Here is a 20847-nt window from a genome sequence, read left to right as displayed (position 1 = left end):
CTTGGAGGGCCGTTTCTGACCCATGGATAAGTCTCGTGTCGTGTTCTTACCTTGCAGAATGGACTTGCACTCAGCGGACTTTATAAGGATATCACTCCCAATGATGCTGTTTTCAACTCCAACACTTGATTCCTAATGTCATTGTAAGATTTCGATACATGAGTCTTGGAAGAACAAAAAATTGTCATAGAATCATAGGAATTTATCAGGCATGTATGACCATCAATCTAAAAATGACAATCAACTGAAAAATGAATGCTGTAAGAACTGGTAGAAAACATTACCAAATTTAAGAAATATTTGAAGATATATGAAATAAGTAATAAAATGATAAAAACAATGCAAAGTGAAAAATAATTGTATGCTAACTTTTGAATTAGGCAATATAACATAAAATTAAAGACATCAGTGAAGAAATTAAGAATACATGCATATAACGTGAGAACAAATTATTGAAATGATGTCGCTATTTTCTTGAGATTGTAAAAATACAAACCTTAGGATGGGAAGAAGCAGGATTCCATCAGCTTAAGATCGCTTGTGATAGATCACAAAAAGTCAGCTGCCCAAGAAACAAGGCATTTGTTGGCCTGTGTCATTTTGCTAAGGTTGGGTTGACATTCCCGACAGAGTCACAATGGAAGACTCTATAGATACCTACAAGCTTTTCAGTATCCTCAGTACCTTTCAATAATCAATCAAATGCCAAAATATCAAGAATATATTGTAACTGGGTTTGAGAGAGTAACCTTAAAGAGAAAACAGAGGCCAATGGAAGATCATGGGCCAAATATTCAATTTGCAAAGGGAAAGCCACCATGCTTGCTTTAAGATACATTTAGATATTAGGATGTTTGCTGTTGGAGACAGGAACATCAAGCTATGAATTTCCAATTCTCAGTTGAAGTGATGATAGGAAAATATTACTGTCTTCACCTTTCTGAATGAGGTTTTACTTTGTCCTAAAGGTTTTTCTACATTAATTTTTCAGTAATAGCAGTGCTGCTTTAAAAAAAAAAAAGTATAAAAAATATAGTAGTCTTTCCCAGATTAATCTGCATTTTTGGCTTGGAAAGAATTGTGTTCTTTCAACTCACATGTGTGAGTTAAAATTAAAAGGAAATGAAAAAGAAAGAAATGTTGGTGCATATCAGTTTTATGCAAATAAATTTTATTGTCACAACTTTGTTTTAAATTTGTGTCAACCAAATTGATAGAAGTTATACACTGCTATAGTTTCAAAGATTGGTATGACTATTTAAAATTTTATTTGCATTAAAGACATTTTCATATGATGGTTATTTTGAGGCTTTACTATTTCTGCTAAACAAGGTGTTTTGTAAGTATTTCTTTATTGAACTCTAATTAGAGGAGTTAATAAGGCTTTCTGTATAGAGTAAATTGAACATACACTATCTCCAAAAATAGTTAATCAAACATGAATTTGGAGAGAAAAGAATCGCCCTCCCTTCCAAAAAGACCTACTCAGTGATTTGAATCAGAATTTGTATTTGTGTCTTCCTTTTTGGAAAGCCACCCTGGGTTTCTTTGCTTTATACCAACTTTTTGTGGGATATAGCAGCACTGAATATATCATAATGCAATGCAAATTTAAAATATTAACTCAAAAACCATAATAAAGATCGCAAGAACGAGAGAAGCATATGGAAATAGGAAGGGAACAGCATAGTGTTCTTAGAATCCTGTCTGTAAATGGTATTGAAGCTGTTAAAAGCGAACTAAAAATAAAACAAAATACAGAAGAAAGTGTTCTTCAACAATCACTGTCCATAGCAGCCATTGCTTTGCTGCTCATTTGATCCTTTGAATGCACCGTTTCATATCTTTTTTTTCTATAGTCACGTCTTAGTTTGCAATCAATGTGCCCCTTTATGATAAGACTTATCCATATATTTTTAGAGACTTATTTATTTATTTGTAATTGGAAAGTCAGATACACAGAGAGGAAGAGAGACAGAGAGAAAAATCTTCTGACTGTCGATTCACTCCCCAAGTGGCTGCAACGGCTGGAGCTGAGCCAATCTGAAGCCAGGAGCCTCCTCCAGGTGGCCCACACGCGCCCAGGGTCCCAAAGCTTTGAGAAATCCTCAACTGCTTTCCCAGGCCACAAACAGGGCGCTGGATGGGAAGCTGACCTGCCGGGATTAGAACTGGGACTCCTATGGGATCTTTGCCGGTACAAGGCAAAGATTTTAGTCACTAGTCTTCCACACCAGGCCCGAATTGTCCATATAATTGTGTAATCCAGGATTGTTTAATTGTAGGTATTTAATAGTAATTTCAGGAAGATAAATATCTCACAGATTAAACCTGTTGATAAAATTGCCTTGATGCTATCACATGGGTTATTCCACAAGCCATAGTATGATTAAAAAGCCTTGAATGACTGCTCTGTGTTCTGTGGACCCTAGGATGTTGGCAAAGCAGTAGCTGTATGAGTCCTGTCTGTACCTGAACAACATGTGAGGAAGAAAAAAAGAAATGCCAGAGCTCGCAGTGTGCTCTGCTTGTGCAGGTCCGCATTTACAAAGATTGTGGAGGTCATTGAAAAACAGCAGCTACTCCGGAAAATGCTGTTGTAAGAAACTTGTCATGGAAAGTAACCACATATCAAAGGATCTAAAGCCCTCATGTTTCTTTCACCATTTTCAAAATGTCAAGTTTCATACTAGAGAATACAGTTCATAACTTTTATTTCATTTATACCAAGAATGGAAGCTGCGCTAGCAATATGATTGCAAATACTGGAGATCACATATACTTAAAATCTCTCTGGGTGGAAACAGCAAATTGCAAGCAAGAAATGTTTTCCACCGTTTCCATATCACCCTTTTGTTCTGTATTGAATTTACAATCCAGAAACAGGATGTCGTTGTTTTTCATTATCAATATTTTTTGTTAAAATGGAATAGTATTTGAGGATATTATTTTTAGAAAAAAAATATTTTCATGAGATACCTGTATGTAATAGAACAGATTTATTTTTTGCTGATTTTTCAACTGGGACACATTGAAGAAAACAGACCACGCTTTCTGCACAAAAACATGAATAGTCTTTTAGAACAAATATTTGAGCAATATATCCTGGCTAAGCAATAAAATACTATTTATTTTTTTCTGTCTTATTATTGCATAGCAATATAAAAATACTGGTTATTTCTTCAGTTTTGTTACTGTATAGCAATACAAAAAAATCAATTAAGCCACCTTGTGCAAATTGATATGGAGACATGTGTTGTACCAAATTTTCGGATTCTTTGAGTGCAAAAATAGAGACTAGCACAAGGTGTTCACAGAAGGAATTTCCACAAACAAGCCTCTCCTAGCACCCTTAGATGAGTTAGTGTTCCCTTGCGCTTTTTCATGCTACTTTACAAAATCTATTTTATGAGAGTCAGTCTCTGCTTCCTCGCACGGTTGAAGTTTAAAATCCTGTGCACAAGACTTTTTCTCTAGCCTATAGCTCACAGAAGTGCTTTACTTAACACCAGGATTATCTCTAAACAGTAGTACGGAAAAATGAGAGGTCACTGATAATCATTGGTTAGGTGGTCGTGCTTGCTTTTGACATTATTTTTCTAAAACTTTTCGAAGAAATCTAACATTGGCAAGTATCAGAATTTATAGCTCCAAGAGGACCACTTGTTTAAGCCTTCACTTTAAACAGCTCTTAAAACTGTAATCAGCCCTTGATTATTTGTTAAAATCATATGTTCCAGTTGGATAAATGTGGGCTCAGAATCCACTGATATTCCTTATGTGCTAATAGTAGAGAAGGGGATAGAAAATAAAGAAATGCTGTAATTGGTATAACAATTAAAGAGTCCTGACTTTGCGGCTGAATGCTTAGGCACAGATCTCAAAATTACCTTTCATTAATGAGGCAGCCCTGGAATATGTGATTAACTGAGCAATGCCTCTTGCTTTCTCCTCTGCAAATAGAATCAGGCTATTCTAAGCATTCAATGGATTCATTCATCTTTGAGTAATATTTTGCACATGGCAAGAGCACAATAACATACTATTAACATGGCACTTAAGTTAGTTATTTTTCAAATGTAATAAAATATTTATTTAACATTTTTATTTGAGAATCAAAGATAAAGGGGGCAGGGAAAAGAGAGAGCTCCAACGGATTGCTATCCATGTGTCTGCAACAGCCAGGTTTGAATCAATGCAAAACTAGTCGACCCCACATCGGGTGGCAGGGAGCCAACTACCTGATCTATTGTCTTTCAAAGGGAGAAAGCTAGAATTGGTAGCAAAACCAGAACTGAGATCCAATCCAGTATCCCAAAAGTTGGTTAACTGCTAGTTTAAATATGGCCCCAGAGATACTGAATTTTTACTTTCTCAACCAGCGCATACAAATTACAACTAGACATAATCCAATGTATAAGAGGGCTTGAAAGTTTTCTTTTACAACTGTACCAAGTTTTAAGAATACACTGTGCCTTGAGCCCAGCGCGGTGGCACGGTGGTTAAGGTCCTCGACTTGTATGCCCAGGATCCCATATGGGCGCCGGTTCTATCCTAGCAGCCCCGCTTCCCTTCCAGCTCCCTGCCTGTGGCCTGGGAAAGCAGTCGAGGACAGCCCAAAGCTTTGGGACCCTGCACCCGCGTGGGAGACCCGGAAGAGGCTCCTGGCTTCGGACCGGCATAACATCGGCCGTTGTGCTCACTTGGGGACTGAATCATAGGATGGAAGATCTTCCTCTTTGTCTCTCCTCTCTGTATATCCGCCTTTCCAATAAAAAAATAATAAAAATAAATCTTTAAAAAAAAAAGAATACACTGTGCCCTCTCCCTAGGAGCACTATGACTACCAGAAGATACAACATCAAACATGATTGCATTGCTTTAAAAATTAAACTATCAATAAAATTGACTTAATTTGTTAATGAGTTACAAGTGCATTGGTTAATATATTTTCTCCACCAAAATCAAATCAGTAGATAGGCACTTACAGCATCAAAAAATGAATTGGATTTTAAATTGAAAGAAAAAAGAAGCCATGTATGTTTCTGTGGTCTAGAATTACATAAACTATGGTGCTTCCTTGAATTATTTTTAATTACTAAACTTTAGGTTTTCATGAAGTCTTCTCCAGTAATTTAATTTAACCAGTGCACCAGGAAGGCCAGAAGCAATAAAGATTTTATACTTTCGTGGAATTTTTCTTATTCAATACCTACTGGGTATTGAACAGCTGCACTGTTCCTTGGGTTGGAAAATTCTAAGATGCCAAGTTCATCCTAATATGTTTTAGACAGCAATGTTAATGTCCAGGCATCCGCAGTGTTATAGCCAACTTGATAAAGCAGATTCCATTAGCTGACTGCCCTTTTATATCTTTTCTTCTCACTCAACCACCCTCACTTTTCAATGAGTTACTTGCAATCAAATTTGGCTTCAGAATATATATTTTATTTTTTAAGATTTATTTATTTAATTGGAAAGACAGATGTACAGGGGAGGAGAGAGGGAGAGAAAGATCCTCTGTCCGATGATTCACTCCCCAAGTGAGCGCAACAACCGGTGCTGCGCCGATCCGAAGCCAGGAGCCAGGAATTTTTTTCCAGGTCTCCCACACGGGTGCAGGGTCCCAAAGCTTTGGGCCATCCTTGACTGCTTGCTTTCCCAGGCCCTAACCAGGGAGCTGAATGGGAAGCAGGGCCATCAGGATTAGAACCTGCACCCATATGGGATCCTGGTGTGTTCAAGGCGAGGACCTTAACCATTACGCTATTGTGCCGGCCCCCAGAATATATTTTTGTGGGAAACCTAATCTAGGACTCATGACAAACTCACTGCTGCGCAGTTGAAGTTTATGTTCGCTTTTCCACAAGGCCGCAATGGGTAAACGTGAGCCAGTTGAAAACCATGAGTCAGGAGCTTCTTCCTGGTCTGCCATGCTGGTGCAAAATCCCAAAGCTGTAGGTCATCCTCCACTGCTTTCACAGACCAGAAGCAGGGAGCTGGATGGGAAGTGGAGATGCCAGGAAATGATCCTTCTCCCGAATAGCATGCTAGGGTTTAGAGGTGATGCTAGTGCTTAGCCATTGGAGCCGTTGTGCAGGGCTGTCAGTACTGTAAAAGCAAGATATTAAATGTTCCTGGGCCTCTAATGCATCAAGGTAATAACATGAGATATGCAGGTACAAAACGCTTTGGAAAGAGTGAGGCTTCATGTAAATGTAAGTGAAGGTTGCTCTGCCATGCCTGAACAAAAGTGACTTTTAGAATGGACACAAAAGTGTATGTTCTGACTCAAATCTTCCGGCTGTGTGGCAAGGAGCATGAAAACCTCGCTATTGCCCATGAAGCTTTAAATAAAGCCGATTTAGCCTAAGCACTCTGTCCTGGGCTGGTGCCTTGCAAGTCCTATCCAAGTTGCCAAGTTCCTTTTGAAAGAAATAGTGAGGTAGTTGGCTTCTATTCCAGCTGTTTAAGCTGCCAAATGACTCTTATAAAAACAACATAAAACAACTTTTCTCTAGAAGCACACAGATTCGCCTTCCTTCTCTCACCCCATTTTTTTTCATTTTATTCTTTTTTAATGAGTATAAGCAAAACATGTCTGTTCCGTAGATTCTATTATCTAGCGTAAATTGGAAAAAGAAATCGTAATGCTTCTTAATCTTCTTTAAATTTCATTTTACAAATTATCCGTTTCCAAATATTGGTGTCCCTTACAAGCTTTGGCCCAAGTGGAGTGGAATTGAAAAAGAGGATTCATATCAACTTGCTGCAGACAATTCTCTCCTCCAAAAGTACAGTACCAACAGAAGAGACCATTTTCAGGGACTTCTGTGGTCCTTTTGCTGGAATAAAATGGCAAAGATACCTTAAACTTCAGGAAAGAAGAGGTTATTTGGGAGAAAAGTACCTAAGAATAAACAGGTTTCAGGTTTCAGAAGGTTCTTTCTCCTCTGTTTTAGTTCGAGACACATTTTCCCAACTCTAATGAAAAGATCAGATTGAATTATATTTTTAGCATGATATGAATTGTGCAAACAATTGGGAGGAAAATTAGAATAGTAACGGATTTTGCTCTTGTTCAATATATGGGTCTCTTTATTGAACTAATTCCTCTTGTTCAAGTTGTATCTTATATGTGTTCTGTATTGTCTCAAGGAGCTGTGCTAATTTTCCAGTGTGATTTCATAAGAAAATGACTTCATTCACTAATTAAATTTTGTAATGTAGTAATAACATCAATACAGTTACATTTCCCTGTGTACTAGCTCCTGGATAATAAAAGACATGGGGACATTTGTTAAGGCCAGGTAAATATTATGTATTACTCATGAGATAATGAGAGGGCAATGGCAGTTGCTGACAGCTCTAATATCTTTTGAGATGTATATGGGTGCATATATCTTACTCTATTAAGATGATTCTAGGTCAGCTGTATCGAATATGTTGGTTTTCAAGTACAGTGCGTGGCAGGGAGCTATGCATGCAGAAAAACCATAGGTATATTGTGGGGAGTCATTTAAAACCCTTTGTTCCTGCAATAATTGTGTATTGATCTCGAAGATAGTGAGGATGCTTCAAACACTTTATCTAAATTTGTATTTTAAATATGTGTATTTTGGACAATGTATTTTGAAATCCAAATATAGGAGAAAAAAATTCAAAATTTTCTCACCAAAATAAACTTAAATCTTCATTGCTTTTCCACAAGTTTTATAAATGACATTAGCTATGATAAATTCTGGAAATGAATATGAATAAAGCATTGAAAAAGTAATAGATAATATTTAAGGAATGCTTAATTTTGATTAAATAATACATTACATATACAAATAATGCACAGAATCTAAAGGAATCTTTTGACTTAATTGCATTGTAATAAAATTAACCACTTTTTAGTTTTCAAAGAAATTTCGCTTTGTCCAATGGAAGCATACTTGTCTGTATTTGTCCTATGTAATGCTCATTTAATCATATGATATCGGGAATTTTTGTTAAAAGACTTATTTTTGAATCTTAGTATTACAACTCTTCTAATTAAGAAATTATGTTAGTCTGCAAATGGAACAAAATATTCTATTTTTTGGTGTTAGTCTGAGAATCAACACAATAGTAGGCTTTCTATGGGAAAAAAATTGATAATGGGTTTGAAAACAAAATAAATTTTTATTCAATTATACCTTCACTCTTTCGCTATTCTGAATCTGGAAGTGTATGGAATATTAAAAAACAAATAAACCAGAACTTTTAGTTTCTGACTTCTTGCAATTGTTTTTTCTTTTTTCTTTCAGCTCTCAGGAGAAGTGATTTTGCAAATTGCCAATGAGCCAGTCCTGCCCTTTAGTGCTCTTGATATAGCTTTAGAAGTTCAAAACAATCTTAAAGGTAATTTTTCTTTGAATTATGATATTTTAGCAAATGAAACATTGTTCAACTAATTTTCAAGAGGAATATATGGATGAACTCACCTACTGTCTTACCAGCTGAGGTGATGCTGTGCCCTGGACAGTTAATACCAGAGGGATATTGACTGGCTCAGACAGTTCTTCTTTGGATGGATCTTTATTGGTTACAAGTCATATGCAATTTGACTGAGATGTTGGTCAGGTTTTAGATTAAAAATGACAAGGAGAAAACCAGGTAATTATTCCCATGACATCTACTCCAATCCTTTCATCTCCAAGTGTATTCTTTCTTCTCCATTCTGGCCCTACCTTAATGATTATCTCATTTCTCTTTTATCTAACATACAAATATTTCAATCATGCTCCTGATTTGTCTTCATTAACCAAATACAAAAGGAAGCATTATGATTAAAGACTACAAGTGCCTCCTCCGTGAGTCATATGTCTTCTTTTTAGTTCTTTAATGAGTCATTGGTAGAACAACTCATTATCAATACAAAAGGCAGTATTTAAACTATAGTGCTTAAGCAGTAATCTTTTGAAAAATGGACCTTTCTGAATAGTTATTTCCAGGAGATGAAAAATTTAAATTTTTTTTTCTTTCACTAGTAATTTTTTTTTTTTTTTTTACTTTGCTCCCTTGGCGACTCTTGTGTCAGTAAAAACCAGGGTCTCCAGAGCCACTGAACTACTTGGGGATATTTACTTCCAAACAAAACTGCTTCCTATTGTGCAGGCTTTTATGTATAGGAGCACAGTCTTTGCTACTTACTACCGGTTCTCATCTCATCATTGTCACTATGGCTGCCTGTAGCACTCACTTGGTCCCCTGCTTTCAGTCTGCTGTTGCTAGAATATTTTGATCTTTGCAAATGGATAACCAACTATGTGATACATTACAAAGTAATAATAGATACAATTCAATGCTTAAACAGCTTTATGAATAGTGATTATGCACTCTGTGAGGGTTTTCTTAAATTATTTTTTTATTCCTTTCACTATGCTATTTTTTTTTAGTTTTGCATGCTAATACTCTCCAAAATTGTTGATATATGCATAATTACATTTTCAGAGAACACAGAGAAGAGGCAACGGTTTATATAATGTAAGCACTTGTTCATCTATGAAAGAATGACTAGCATGCACGGAAAGGAGCTTCTAATAGTATACTGCCAAAAACTAGCATAGTGTAAGAGAAACACGTATGTTAAATGAATTGCCGGGTTAGAAGTCATTGATATGGTCCTGGTGCCAAGGCCTAGCAGCTAAAGTCCTCACCTTGAATGCGCCAGGATCCCATATGGGTGCTGGTTCTAATCCTGACAGCCCCGCTTCCCATCCAGCTCCCTGCTTGTGGCCCGGGAAAGCAGTTGAGGACGGCCTGGAACCTTGGGACTCTGCATTCACGTAGGAGCCCAGAAAAGGATCTGAGCTCCTGGCCTCGAATTGGCGCAACACTGCCCATTGTGGTCACTTGGGGAGTGAATCATCGGATGGAAGATCTTTCTCTTTGCCTCTTCTCCTCTCTGTATATATTTGACTTTGCAATAAAAATAAATAAATCTTTTTTTTTTTTAAAGTTATTGATGATGTCAGTAAGAGCAAGTTTAGGGAAGTGGTGAAAGTAGAGTAGTGATTTACAAGAGCAATGGAAGTGACTACTGGGGTTATGTGTAGCAGGTGTAGAGATGGGAGATCGGACAGGGTTATCTTGGGGACAGAAACTGCAGCAGAGTTGGTTAAACCTGCAGGTGTCATCGGAAACCTGTGATGTCAGCAGCACATACTGTGCCACTTCATGTCCTAGCTCCCGTGCTCTGCTTCCAGTCTAGTTGCTTGCTAATGTATGTGAGAAAACAGTGGAGAATGATGGCTTGAGCACTTGAGCGCTTGCGCCCAAGTGGGAGGTTAAAAGAAGCTCCGTTTTCCTTGCCCAGCTCTGGTCATCAAGGTTTTTTCGGGAGTTGAACCAGCTGATGAAAATCTCTCTTCATCTCCCTTACTCCCTAAACGCAGTAGTTCTGCTTTTAAAATAAATGATTTTTTTCTTTCAAAAAGGGTTAGAATGTATTTATTTTGAAGATAATGAACTAGTAAGGCACATTTTGATTGAAAGAAAAAAAAAAAAAGAAAAGAATTGCTGAATTGATTTTCTTAAGATCAAAAAGCACACATAGACTTTTACCTGTCTTTCTTCCCCCCAGGATTATTCTACTTTTTTTTCAAAAGCAGAGCTATAGAATAGTGGGGCGGGGGACACATCTCCCATTTACCAGTTCCCTCTCCCCAAATGGCAGCAGTGGCCGCTGCTGGACCTGGTAGAAACCAGAAGCCTGGGACACCATCAGAGTCTCGCGTTGGCGCTGGGTGCCCAGTAACCCCCACGGTCCTCTGTGGCCTCAGCTGCAGAGGAGCAGGGAGCTGCGTCAGAGGAAGCAAACAGCACTCACATGGAATGCTGGTGTCACCGATGGCAGCTTCAGGTGCTGTGGACACCTCTTAGTGCTCTCCCACTGCTGCTTAGAGAACAGGCTGAGTGGTTTATAAAGAGCAGAAATGCACTGCTCAGGGTTCTGGAGGTTCAGAAGTCCAAGATCAAGATTGCACTCCATTTAGTAACTTGTGATGATCTACTGTTTCGCTCATAGATAGTTGGATTCTGACAAAAAAAAAAATAGTGAAGGAACTGATTGTGATTCCTTATAAGAGCTCTAATCTCATTTTTCAGGGCTCTGGTCTCATGATTTAACCATTCCGTTGAGACTCCACAACTGTCACCCTGATGGTTAGGATTTCAGCAAGTAAATCTTGAGGGAAAGCAAATATTGAGACCATAGCAACAACCCAGCAATCCATGCATCAAAATATACCAGCAGGCAAAGCACACGTGGTGTGGTGTTTCAGCTCTTAGAAAATCAAAAAAGAATTTAGATGGAAAAAGCAATAAAACTGTTGCATAGGAGAGTAGCAGAGAGAACAGGTATGAACATGTGTTAGGATCCTGGGGCATCCAGCCTTCAGATAAGTTAAAAAAAAATATTTCCTCAACATTGCTAGAATGATAATGGGAGCTCATGTTAACAAAACAGATTCACAAGAGTAAGGAATGCAAATTTACAAAAGTTTCAAATGACAGAGAATCCTTTAAAAATGAAGACCCAAAGAAATAGGAAAATGTCATTATTCTTATGCTAAGTTTGTTGGAGAGTATACAGGCAGAAGTGTAATTGGAGAACAAGAGATTACAAAAAACAAACAAACAAACAAAAAAACCTGACAGTCTGGAAGGAACTTAGCAAAGCCTCTTTATTCAGACTGTTTTCTAAGCTTCTGAGAATAAATGTGTTCCTTGCATACAGTTACAGGGAGGGCAGCTCAAACCTAAAGGTCTTATGACCCATTTCAAAGGAAGGTTAGAAGATTTTTTAATATCTTTCTTCAGAACAAAAAAAAAAAAAATATGGGAAAACATCAGAGAAATCTTGATGTTCTTATTAGCTCCCCAAAAGCCAAGATGCCATATTTTAGGGTAAGGTGTCCTAAAATCCCTTATAGGGATTTGGAATAAGGAGCATTGGATTTTACTAGGCTCAAAACTTTTCTGAGACAAATCACAAAAAAAGAGGCAAGAGAAATAAAACTGAAGCTGTAAGGAGGCAGAAGAGCACTTATAATGATGGAGCAAAGTGCCTCAACTAAGAATGAAAGAACGAGAGACTCTGCAGAGAAATGGGGCAGAGTACCAGTATGCTTTTTTTCTTGGTCAAAAGATTCACACTAACCAAAGAATTGACGTTCCCCAAATTCCAAACACACAAGGGTGACCAGCAGGTAAAATTCTTAAAACTGACCATCATAGAAAGAATTCCTACATTAATTACAGCTGATAATCTTCACACAAGTGTGTGTGCAAATGTGGCAGATGGTTACTAGATGGAAACAGACAAATAAAAAAAGGTCAGAATTTGTCAGTGTGGGTATTGAGGTTGCCAAGTACCACAACAGGAGTTGTGTAAGAGGGATTGACTATGTGTCAAGAGCTAAAATGCTTTGCAAATGAGCAGCTACCTAAAAATGACTCACATTTCTAGGGCTAATTGTATAAAGGATATGGTAAGAAAAACTTTTTAATTAAAAAAAAACCTTCCAAAGTTCTTAGTTGGATAAGTTAGCAGCACTTTGACTTCTCATTATATCAGGCTCTTTATACGACAGGTGGAAAATTTATTTGTTGCTTATTTTTTGTTTTGTTTTTCTTTCATATTAAGCTCTTTGGATCGCTATGTCCCTTTGACTCTGAAATCTGGACCTGAATTAGAAATATATCCATACTGCAAACAAAGAAAAAACTGAGTTAAAGAGATGTAATCCCCAAAATAGGCAAAAAGAACCGGTTAATTGGAACTTGTCCTGGGTTTAAACATTTGATCAAAGTGACGTGATTTAATAACTTTAAACAATATGTATTTTTGTTACTTATTATGACTTAAAATGCTCATAGTTAAATGCTTGCTAAATTTTAAAACCCCTTCACATTTTCTACATTAGTTATAACCTCATTTTTAAAATGACAATGTGTAAATGGATACAACTCATCATTATCTATGTAAATATTTCACTTTTAAATTTAGCTACAATGGTAGTGGATTTCATTAGCTAAACAGTTAGCTAAACAGTTCTGTATCATATTAAATGAGACATACAATTATATCATTTAATACAAGCTTAAATTGTTGATATATTTTCTTCTTCTGTTATGACAGTTAGCAGTAATTACTCTTAAATTCTCAATTACATTAAAAAAATACTGACCTTCAAGGCTGAACTGTAAATACTGTTTCTCCTTACTGCAAAGAGTATAAATATGAAGCTCTCCGAAACCCAATTGCATTTCCAACAGTGTAATCTCTGCCCCTTGACAACCGGCCATCTTGTTTATTTATTACACGTGTTCACTGTAGCAGCAGATCATTCTCCCAGTTCTCACAACCACCAGACAGAAGCATCATTTACCCGTGAGTAATTTGTTTGAGTTGATTTATTAGAGAGTACTTGAAAGCTCATTTTGACTGAGTGACCTTGGCTCTTAATATTTGGTCAATGCCAAACACATAATAGAGGATGAATATTTATACAGGGTGCGTGGACATTTTGTATAAATAATGACAGATAGGATAACTGATACACTTCAGATTTACTTGCGACAAAGCGAAGTAGTTGCAAAGAACGCACTTGGAAGGTAATGGTACTGGTGTGCAGCAAGGGATAGCATCAAGAATCAAGTGCTACAACATCCTTGAACCTGTTAACAGACTGAAAGAGTAAATCCGTAAAACCTCACTTAGCTAAACGTTTTACATTCCATTCACTTGCTAATATATAAAATAGCACTTTACTGATAATACCTTTATATAGATATATAGAATATAATATCTTCTATTCTTTATCAGTATGCTGCATATTGTTTAGCATTATGATTAAAGTGCATAGAAGTAATTTTCATGAACTTTGATACCATACACATTTACGTAGTTCAGGCCAGACTTAGGAAGAAAATGTTGAAGCATGTGGCTTATTCTCACCCCTTCATTATATCACTAAATTTAATACCCTTATTGGCAATGTTTCCTTCTAATTCTCTGAATAATTGATGATGTTGATTCAATATGAGATTTTTGGTTTTTATTGTTTATTTTTATTGGAAAGTCAGATCTACAGAGAGAAGAAGAATCAGAGAGAAAGATGTTGTCTCTGTTGATTCACTGCCCAAGTGGGTACAATGGAACTGAACCAAACTGAAGCCCGGAGCCAGAAGCTTCTTCCTGGTCTCTCATGCCGATACAGGGTCCCAAGTTATTGGGCCATCTTCTAATGTTTTCCCAGGCCACCAACAGGGAGCTCAATGAGACATTTGGCAGCTGGGAGAATAACTGTCTTTGGGATTCTGGCACATACAAAGCAAGGACTTTAGCTACTAGGCTACCATGTTAGACTGTTTTATTTTTAATTTTTTTGTTGTTTGTTTTACTTTATGGTACAGTTCCATAGGCTCTGGGATTTCCCTTCCCCTTCCTCAAATTTCTTCACTGCATTGATTTCCTCTGTATTATTACAAAGTATAGTCATTCATAAGCAGTCATATGTCCATCATTCTGCTGTTTAAATGTATCCTGACTTTGTTGGTTTCATTGGGAGTCCGTCTGTCATTTAAGCCAGGTAAAATCCAAACAATTCCTTGGAAAGATTTTTCCCCTTTTGAATTCTGAATAATATAAATTTCTAACAATTTAACTTCATACTTCTGTGTTTTTAGTTTGATACGCCTTGTTTGATCAAATTAATAGACAAGTTAAATAACAGGGTAAACATCCATTGGGTAAAATTCCAAGAAAAATGCTTTGATTCTCAATACCCATTATTTTTATGGATTTTGGCTATGATTATTAAACATTAGATTTCATTTAATGGCTTGTTTCTATAGTGTCAGCTTTTCCCTTCCCGAAGTACTTTTTCCCTCATTATTCCTCATTTAGTGTACACTTCCAGCATAAAATTGTTTCTTAATTACTATTGCAACTTTTGACAATATCGCAGAAATTTGTTTTGATTTGCTTGTGTTCTGCCTCATGATTTGTTACTATTCGCCGGCTATTTCTTTGTGTCCGTCAATTCCTTCCTTATTCCAATGACTTCATCCAAATTGATCTGACGTTTTCTTTAAGTGTGCCTACATTTTCTATGTGGCTCTACATTGACAGAAATCTATTAATGACTCCTTATCCTTCTCTCCCATCACAGTAATGATCTATTTTATCATATTGTTTTCGTAAGTACAAACATGCATGTGCACACAGATATACACAGAGAATATATGTATGTATACACACACATGTGTCTTCATATGTGCATATATACTACGTGTGTGTGTTTATTTCAAAGACAGGAAAAAAAATCTCTCATTTCTTAGATCCCTATTAGGGCTAGGATTGTGCCAGCCAAAAATCAAGAACTGAGAATTCAAATCAAATGTCCCATACGGGAACCACAAACCCAAATACTTGAACCATCACTTACCACCTATCAAAGTACACCCTAGTTGGAAGTTGGATTTGGTACCATAGCAGGGACTAGACCCCAAACACTGTGGCGTGGAATGCTAGTGTCACAATGTCTCAACCACTGGGCAAACGGCCTCTTCCTTCCTAAATGTAGTTGGTCGTGAGCATGTGACAGTATAGGATCAATATTTTTAAATTTTTTTTTCTTTTTACAAGACAATTTTAATTTTGACTTAATTAGGTTGTTTTTTTTTTGTTAGTTTTCTGGTTAGTCAATACACTTTTAGATTTAGATGTCTTTAAATATATGGTTCCACTTTTCTGCTTCAGCAGAATAATAGACCAACTATGAATTTAATTCATTCAAGAAAGCTTTTGCTGACATTGCTGAAGCAGCCAGTGTCATACACATAATACGCTGAAACCCTTGTGTTATTAGAAGAGTTCATGGTGCAATTTCTGTTCCAGGCACAGACAGAGGAAGAAGAAAACTTCTCAGGCAATGTACCAAATGCCTTGTGAGATTTGCACCTACCATGGCTACATGGATTATTGGTTAAGTGTAGAGTAAAAGAACCTGTTACCTTTTTTTGTTTGCTCTTTTGCTTGCTTATTTGTTTAAGATTTATTTATTTTTGTTGCAAAGCTAAAATAGATTTACAGAGAGAAAGGGAGACAAAAAGAAAGATCTTCCATTTGCTGGTTCACTTCCCAAGTGGCCTCAATGGCTAGAGCCAGGCAGATCCGAAGCCCAGAGGCAGGAGATTCTTCCAGATCTCCCATGTGTGTGCAGAGTCACGAGGCTTTGGGCCATTCTCAGCTGCTTTCCCAGGTCACAGACAGGAAGCTGGATGGGAAGTGAAGCAGCCAAGAAGTAAACCTATGTCCACAGGGAAACCTGGTAATTGTAATGTGAAATTCTAACCATCGTGTCATGTTGGGCCCCGTTATCTGGTTTAAAAAACAGGCCAGCTTAATGCTTCTAAACACCCTGTTGGTGCTTTTGCAAAATTATTTCCTTTTATTCACTTAGCCAAAATAATTGACTGTGGTCAGACACATTTCTCCTTTAAATAATATCCTTTTTCACAATATTAGATTATTTGAGAATTAGTAAAACACTAGCTCTCACATTTATTTCTCTACCTGAGGTTTGTTTGCTTAGTGTCTTTAAATAATTAGCTGAGATGGTTCATTCTGATTCATACAAAAGAAGGCAGCATGAAGAACAGAAAATCAAGGATAATGAAGGGCTGTTGTCTCCCTTTTTTGTTTTTAGTGATGCCACAAGGTATTTTTAAGATGACATTAAGTAACATACATTTTCTCCCAAATAATCTTCTGTTATGCTCCTGTATCCCTACACTATGCACGCCATAAATCGTTTTTCTTGTCACTATAACTCAGTGAAGCCGCAGCTGTGACTTTGCAATTGTTAGCACCTCTAAAAATGTGATTAGCTCATCATGGAAGAATAGATTCTGGGAAATACTATTAAAGGAAAAAGGCTTCTTTTTCATCAAATTATAATATAAGGGTATAAGCAGAACAATTCACTCTTAGTGTAAAATGAAATTGAATGGTTCTTTAAAAATATATCCTCAGAATTGAACCAAAACATAGAAAAATGAAAAAAAAAAAACTAACTAAAAATCAGAGCTTTTTACAGTCTGAAACTCTGGATGGACCATAATAGCAGAAAGCAAAATCATTCTTTAAAATTGATAGGACAATCATAAATTTGTGTAGCTTATAGAATGAACAACACAGAGAGGTTGGTGGCAAACTGAACCTCATCAGACACATCTTACATTCTAGTATGTTAGAATATGTGTATTTTGGAGAGATACAATTAACACTGTAATTAATCTTAGCCACAAGTATTAGAGAACTTCAGTTAACATGATGTGAGCTAAGTACTTCAATTCAAATGTTGGAAAGTGCTGTGGGATTCTCTGCCAGAGGGATTCAGAAGGAGTAAGTTTTATGGAGACTATCTTGGAGTGAATGTAGCAGTCATTCCTGAAATGTCCAGGTATTGTGCTAAATGTATTAAATTTTTATGACATGTTACCTTATACAAACTCACTAAATCTAGTGGAGGAATAAGTCAAATTTAGAAATGAAGAATATGAGCTTTGGGAATTGTCCATGAATAGAACAGCACACTTTAAAAAAATTACAAAGAATGAAATTAAAATGTGCATTTATATTGCTATAAAATTTTTGATACTAGGAAAGTATATTAAAAAAAATCCCAAAACTGCACATTATGAAAAAATTATGGATCTTAAATGTAATATCTTTTGCACCAAAATAAGCTTGATTTAGATTTCATTTCCCATGAACTCTTTCAATTTCCCTTTGGCATTTAGCAAGTGATTTCTTTAACACTTGAATTTAGGTTTAACATACTCTAAAGCCCCCACTATCCGTAGTATAGTGCAATCCACTATAGCATGCCATGAACTGTCGTGGGAAAGCTACAGGGTAATGACTGACAAGAGAGGAGGTTCCCTGAGAGTACCTACATGAAAACTGCTGGTAAGAAGGCAGGAGAGTCCCTGCAGAGTAGAATTTCTCTCCTGTAGTACATCTGAGAGTTCTTCCTCAATTGGCCTGCCTGGATCTCAGTAAACACTGAGCACTATTTTGACTTTCATCCTTATTTTAGTTCCTTCATTGATACATTTAAATAGAATCCAGCTCCATCCTTTCCATAAGCTACACAATTGAAAGGATTTGGCCTAGAGTTGGAGTCATGTCAGGACTATGGCTGAGCAAAGAGAAGATAGCACTACTATCGTTTGCTGCTCATACATTCTCTCTTAAATACTTTCCTGAAGACAAAGTTCCCTAACATTTGAAAGATCATTTGAAATTTCCTTGGTTTTCCTATCGTTCCAATACACACATACAGATTCCTGGGTTTTACTCAGAACATTTAAGTCCACAATAAACTTTGTTGTCATTCCATGGGCACTTACTTCACTTGAAATATATTTATAGTTTGCTATCTTATTTACATTTCAATTGCCTTTTAAACGGTATAGGATAGTTTCTGTAGGAACTCTGAATTATTTTGCAAATAGTAAACAATGTTCTGCATTTTTTGGTAAATTAGTAGATATTACCATATTATAAAATCAATTAATGATTCACTTTTTACAATGCGCAAACTATAAAATAGTTATTTTTTTTAAGATTTATTTTACTTTTATTGGAAATTCAGATGTACAGAGAGGAAGAGAGACAGACAGGAAGATCTTCCCTCCGATGATTCACTCCCCAAGTGACCACAATGACCGGTGCTGCACCGATCTGAATCCAGGATCCAGGAACTTTCCTTCAGGTCTCCCACATGGGTGCAGGGTCCCAAGCTTTGAGCTGTCCTCGACTGCTTTCCCAGAGCATAATCAGGGAGCTGGAGGGGAAGTAGGGTCACCGGGATTAGAACTGGCACCCATATGGGATCCTGGCTCATTTAAGACTAGGACTTTAGCTGCTAGGCCACCATGCCTGACCCTAAGATAGTTATTTTTAAGGATCAGTTTATAATTCCCATACTTTCATGCTATTATTTTCTTTGTTATTTAGTTCTTGAAGATGCAAATAAATAAAACATGTCGCTAGGGTTCATGAAGTTTAAAATTCTTACAAAAAAGTGTATAGGGAGAAATAAGGCACAGTTAGAGGGAGAGAAGGCAGATGTGACAATCTGATTTTAAATGTGATTTTAAACATTTTATTCAAAATCACATTGATAGTAATTATAAATACCTAAATTTTATTAACTTAGATACCAAGTCCTTTGTTTTTGGACTCCTTACTTATTAAAGTAAAAAACTTAAAAATAATTGGGTAAACACATTCCAAGAGAGATTACCAACCTACAGTTTTTGGTGTTTTTTCTTTTTTTTCATAAAATGGACTCAGCACTTCAGAAACTGAAACTATTATGCTCAGGTAGGGTCTAAGTATATTCATGAAACCTTCTATAAAATTTTATGTAGTCATTTTGATGGGACTCTCAGGGTATTTGTTAATCCAATCTATTTATTATTACCGTTAATAAAACCTCTTCTGTTTTTACTTTTTAGAATTTTATGTGAGTGTAATTGAATTGAATCAAAAAAGTAAAACAAATAGCATTTGCTGATGACTTTGACAAAATAATTTTTGAATGTTTTGTAGACCTATGTTTAAAATAATATTATTTCTCAAAAATGCATTTTCTTGGGCACAGTGCGATAACACAATTGGCTAATCTTTCAGTCCAAATGCCAGGATCCCAAATAGGCATAGGTTTGTTTCTTGGCTGCTTCACCTCCCATCCAGCTCCCTGTTGGTGGCCTGGGAAAGCCATCAAGGATGAGCCGAAGCAGTGAGACCCTGCACATACATGGTATACCTAGAAGAAGCTACTAAATCCTGGCTTTAGATTGGAACAGCTTGCATTGATTTGACGAATGAACAACCAGGAAATGGAAATTCTTTCTCTCCATCTATCCTTCTCTCCATAGCTCTGATCTGCCTTTCCAAAAAAAATAATGTTAAAAAAAGGACATTGTCTTCACATTCAGCATTTGCTCAACAACATTATCAACAGATAATTATTGTACAAGAAATACTGAGGTAGAATTTAGAGATAAAAATGTAGATAGAGTATTTTTGCTGCTATTTGGGTTATTTTAAGTTAAGTAGGGAAGCAACATGGTAGCTAGTAATAAAAATATTATGTATATATATATCCACACACACACATAGCTTAATTCATTGACTAAGTGATAGGGTCTGTGGAACTTTAGGCACTAAGTCGTTGACCGGGAAGTGATCCCTTCCTTCGCTGAGCTCGCATTCTAGCAGATATCCTAAGGAACATGATGGACCAGTGAAGTGGAGTCTCAAAATACAAAAGGGAGAAAATGAGAGAAGACATCATTTCACCTTGGATTTTATGAAAAAGCCTAACTTTCTATGAGAAAGCATTAATTGAAAGAGAAATGGCTACTGCTGAATTCTAAATGATTGAGTAAGCATTGAAAGTAGAGTTACATTTTTATTTGTAACCTCATGCCCTCGAAGTAATACTTATGGAGTGCTGTGGGTGGCAGGTTTTCACTAACAGGTTCATTCTTGGAACTAGTCAGTTCCTAAAACTGTCAGTTCTCTACCCCTGCACTACAAGGAAAAATAAATTCATTTAGAGCTGAATAAGGTAGAATGGTACAATTTGTCTCACTTGATTCAGTAGTAATATCTTCAGTTGTGTAGTGTATGTTAGATCAGAACAGATTTTCTTTTCTTAAATTGAAGACTTTCAAGGATGTCGAACTTGCTTTTTCTGTTGTTCAGTCTTTCAATTCCAGTGTAATTTAAATGTG

General features: G+C 36.5%; 1 protein-coding gene across 1 annotated transcript in view; it reads left to right on the top strand.

Moving 5' to 3' along the window:
* Positions 1–20847, top strand: part of NAALADL2 (N-acetylated alpha-linked acidic dipeptidase like 2) — a 630278-nt gene that overhangs the window by 571515 nt on the left and 37916 nt on the right. Inside the window, exon 12 of the mRNA XM_041002590.1 lies at positions 8292–8385. Within this exon, the coding sequence (XP_040858524.1) occupies positions 8292–8385 (94 nt within the window). The remainder of the gene's footprint in view (positions 1–8291; positions 8386–20847) is intronic.

The sequence above is a fragment of the Ochotona curzoniae genome, unplaced genomic scaffold (assembly GCF_017591425.1).
Source record: "Ochotona curzoniae isolate NIBS_2020 unplaced genomic scaffold, NIBS_Ocur_1.0 scaffold_2587, whole genome shotgun sequence".
Taxonomy (NCBI): domain Eukaryota; kingdom Metazoa; phylum Chordata; class Mammalia; order Lagomorpha; family Ochotonidae; genus Ochotona; species Ochotona curzoniae.
This window is presented reverse-complemented; position numbering and strand designations above follow the sequence as displayed.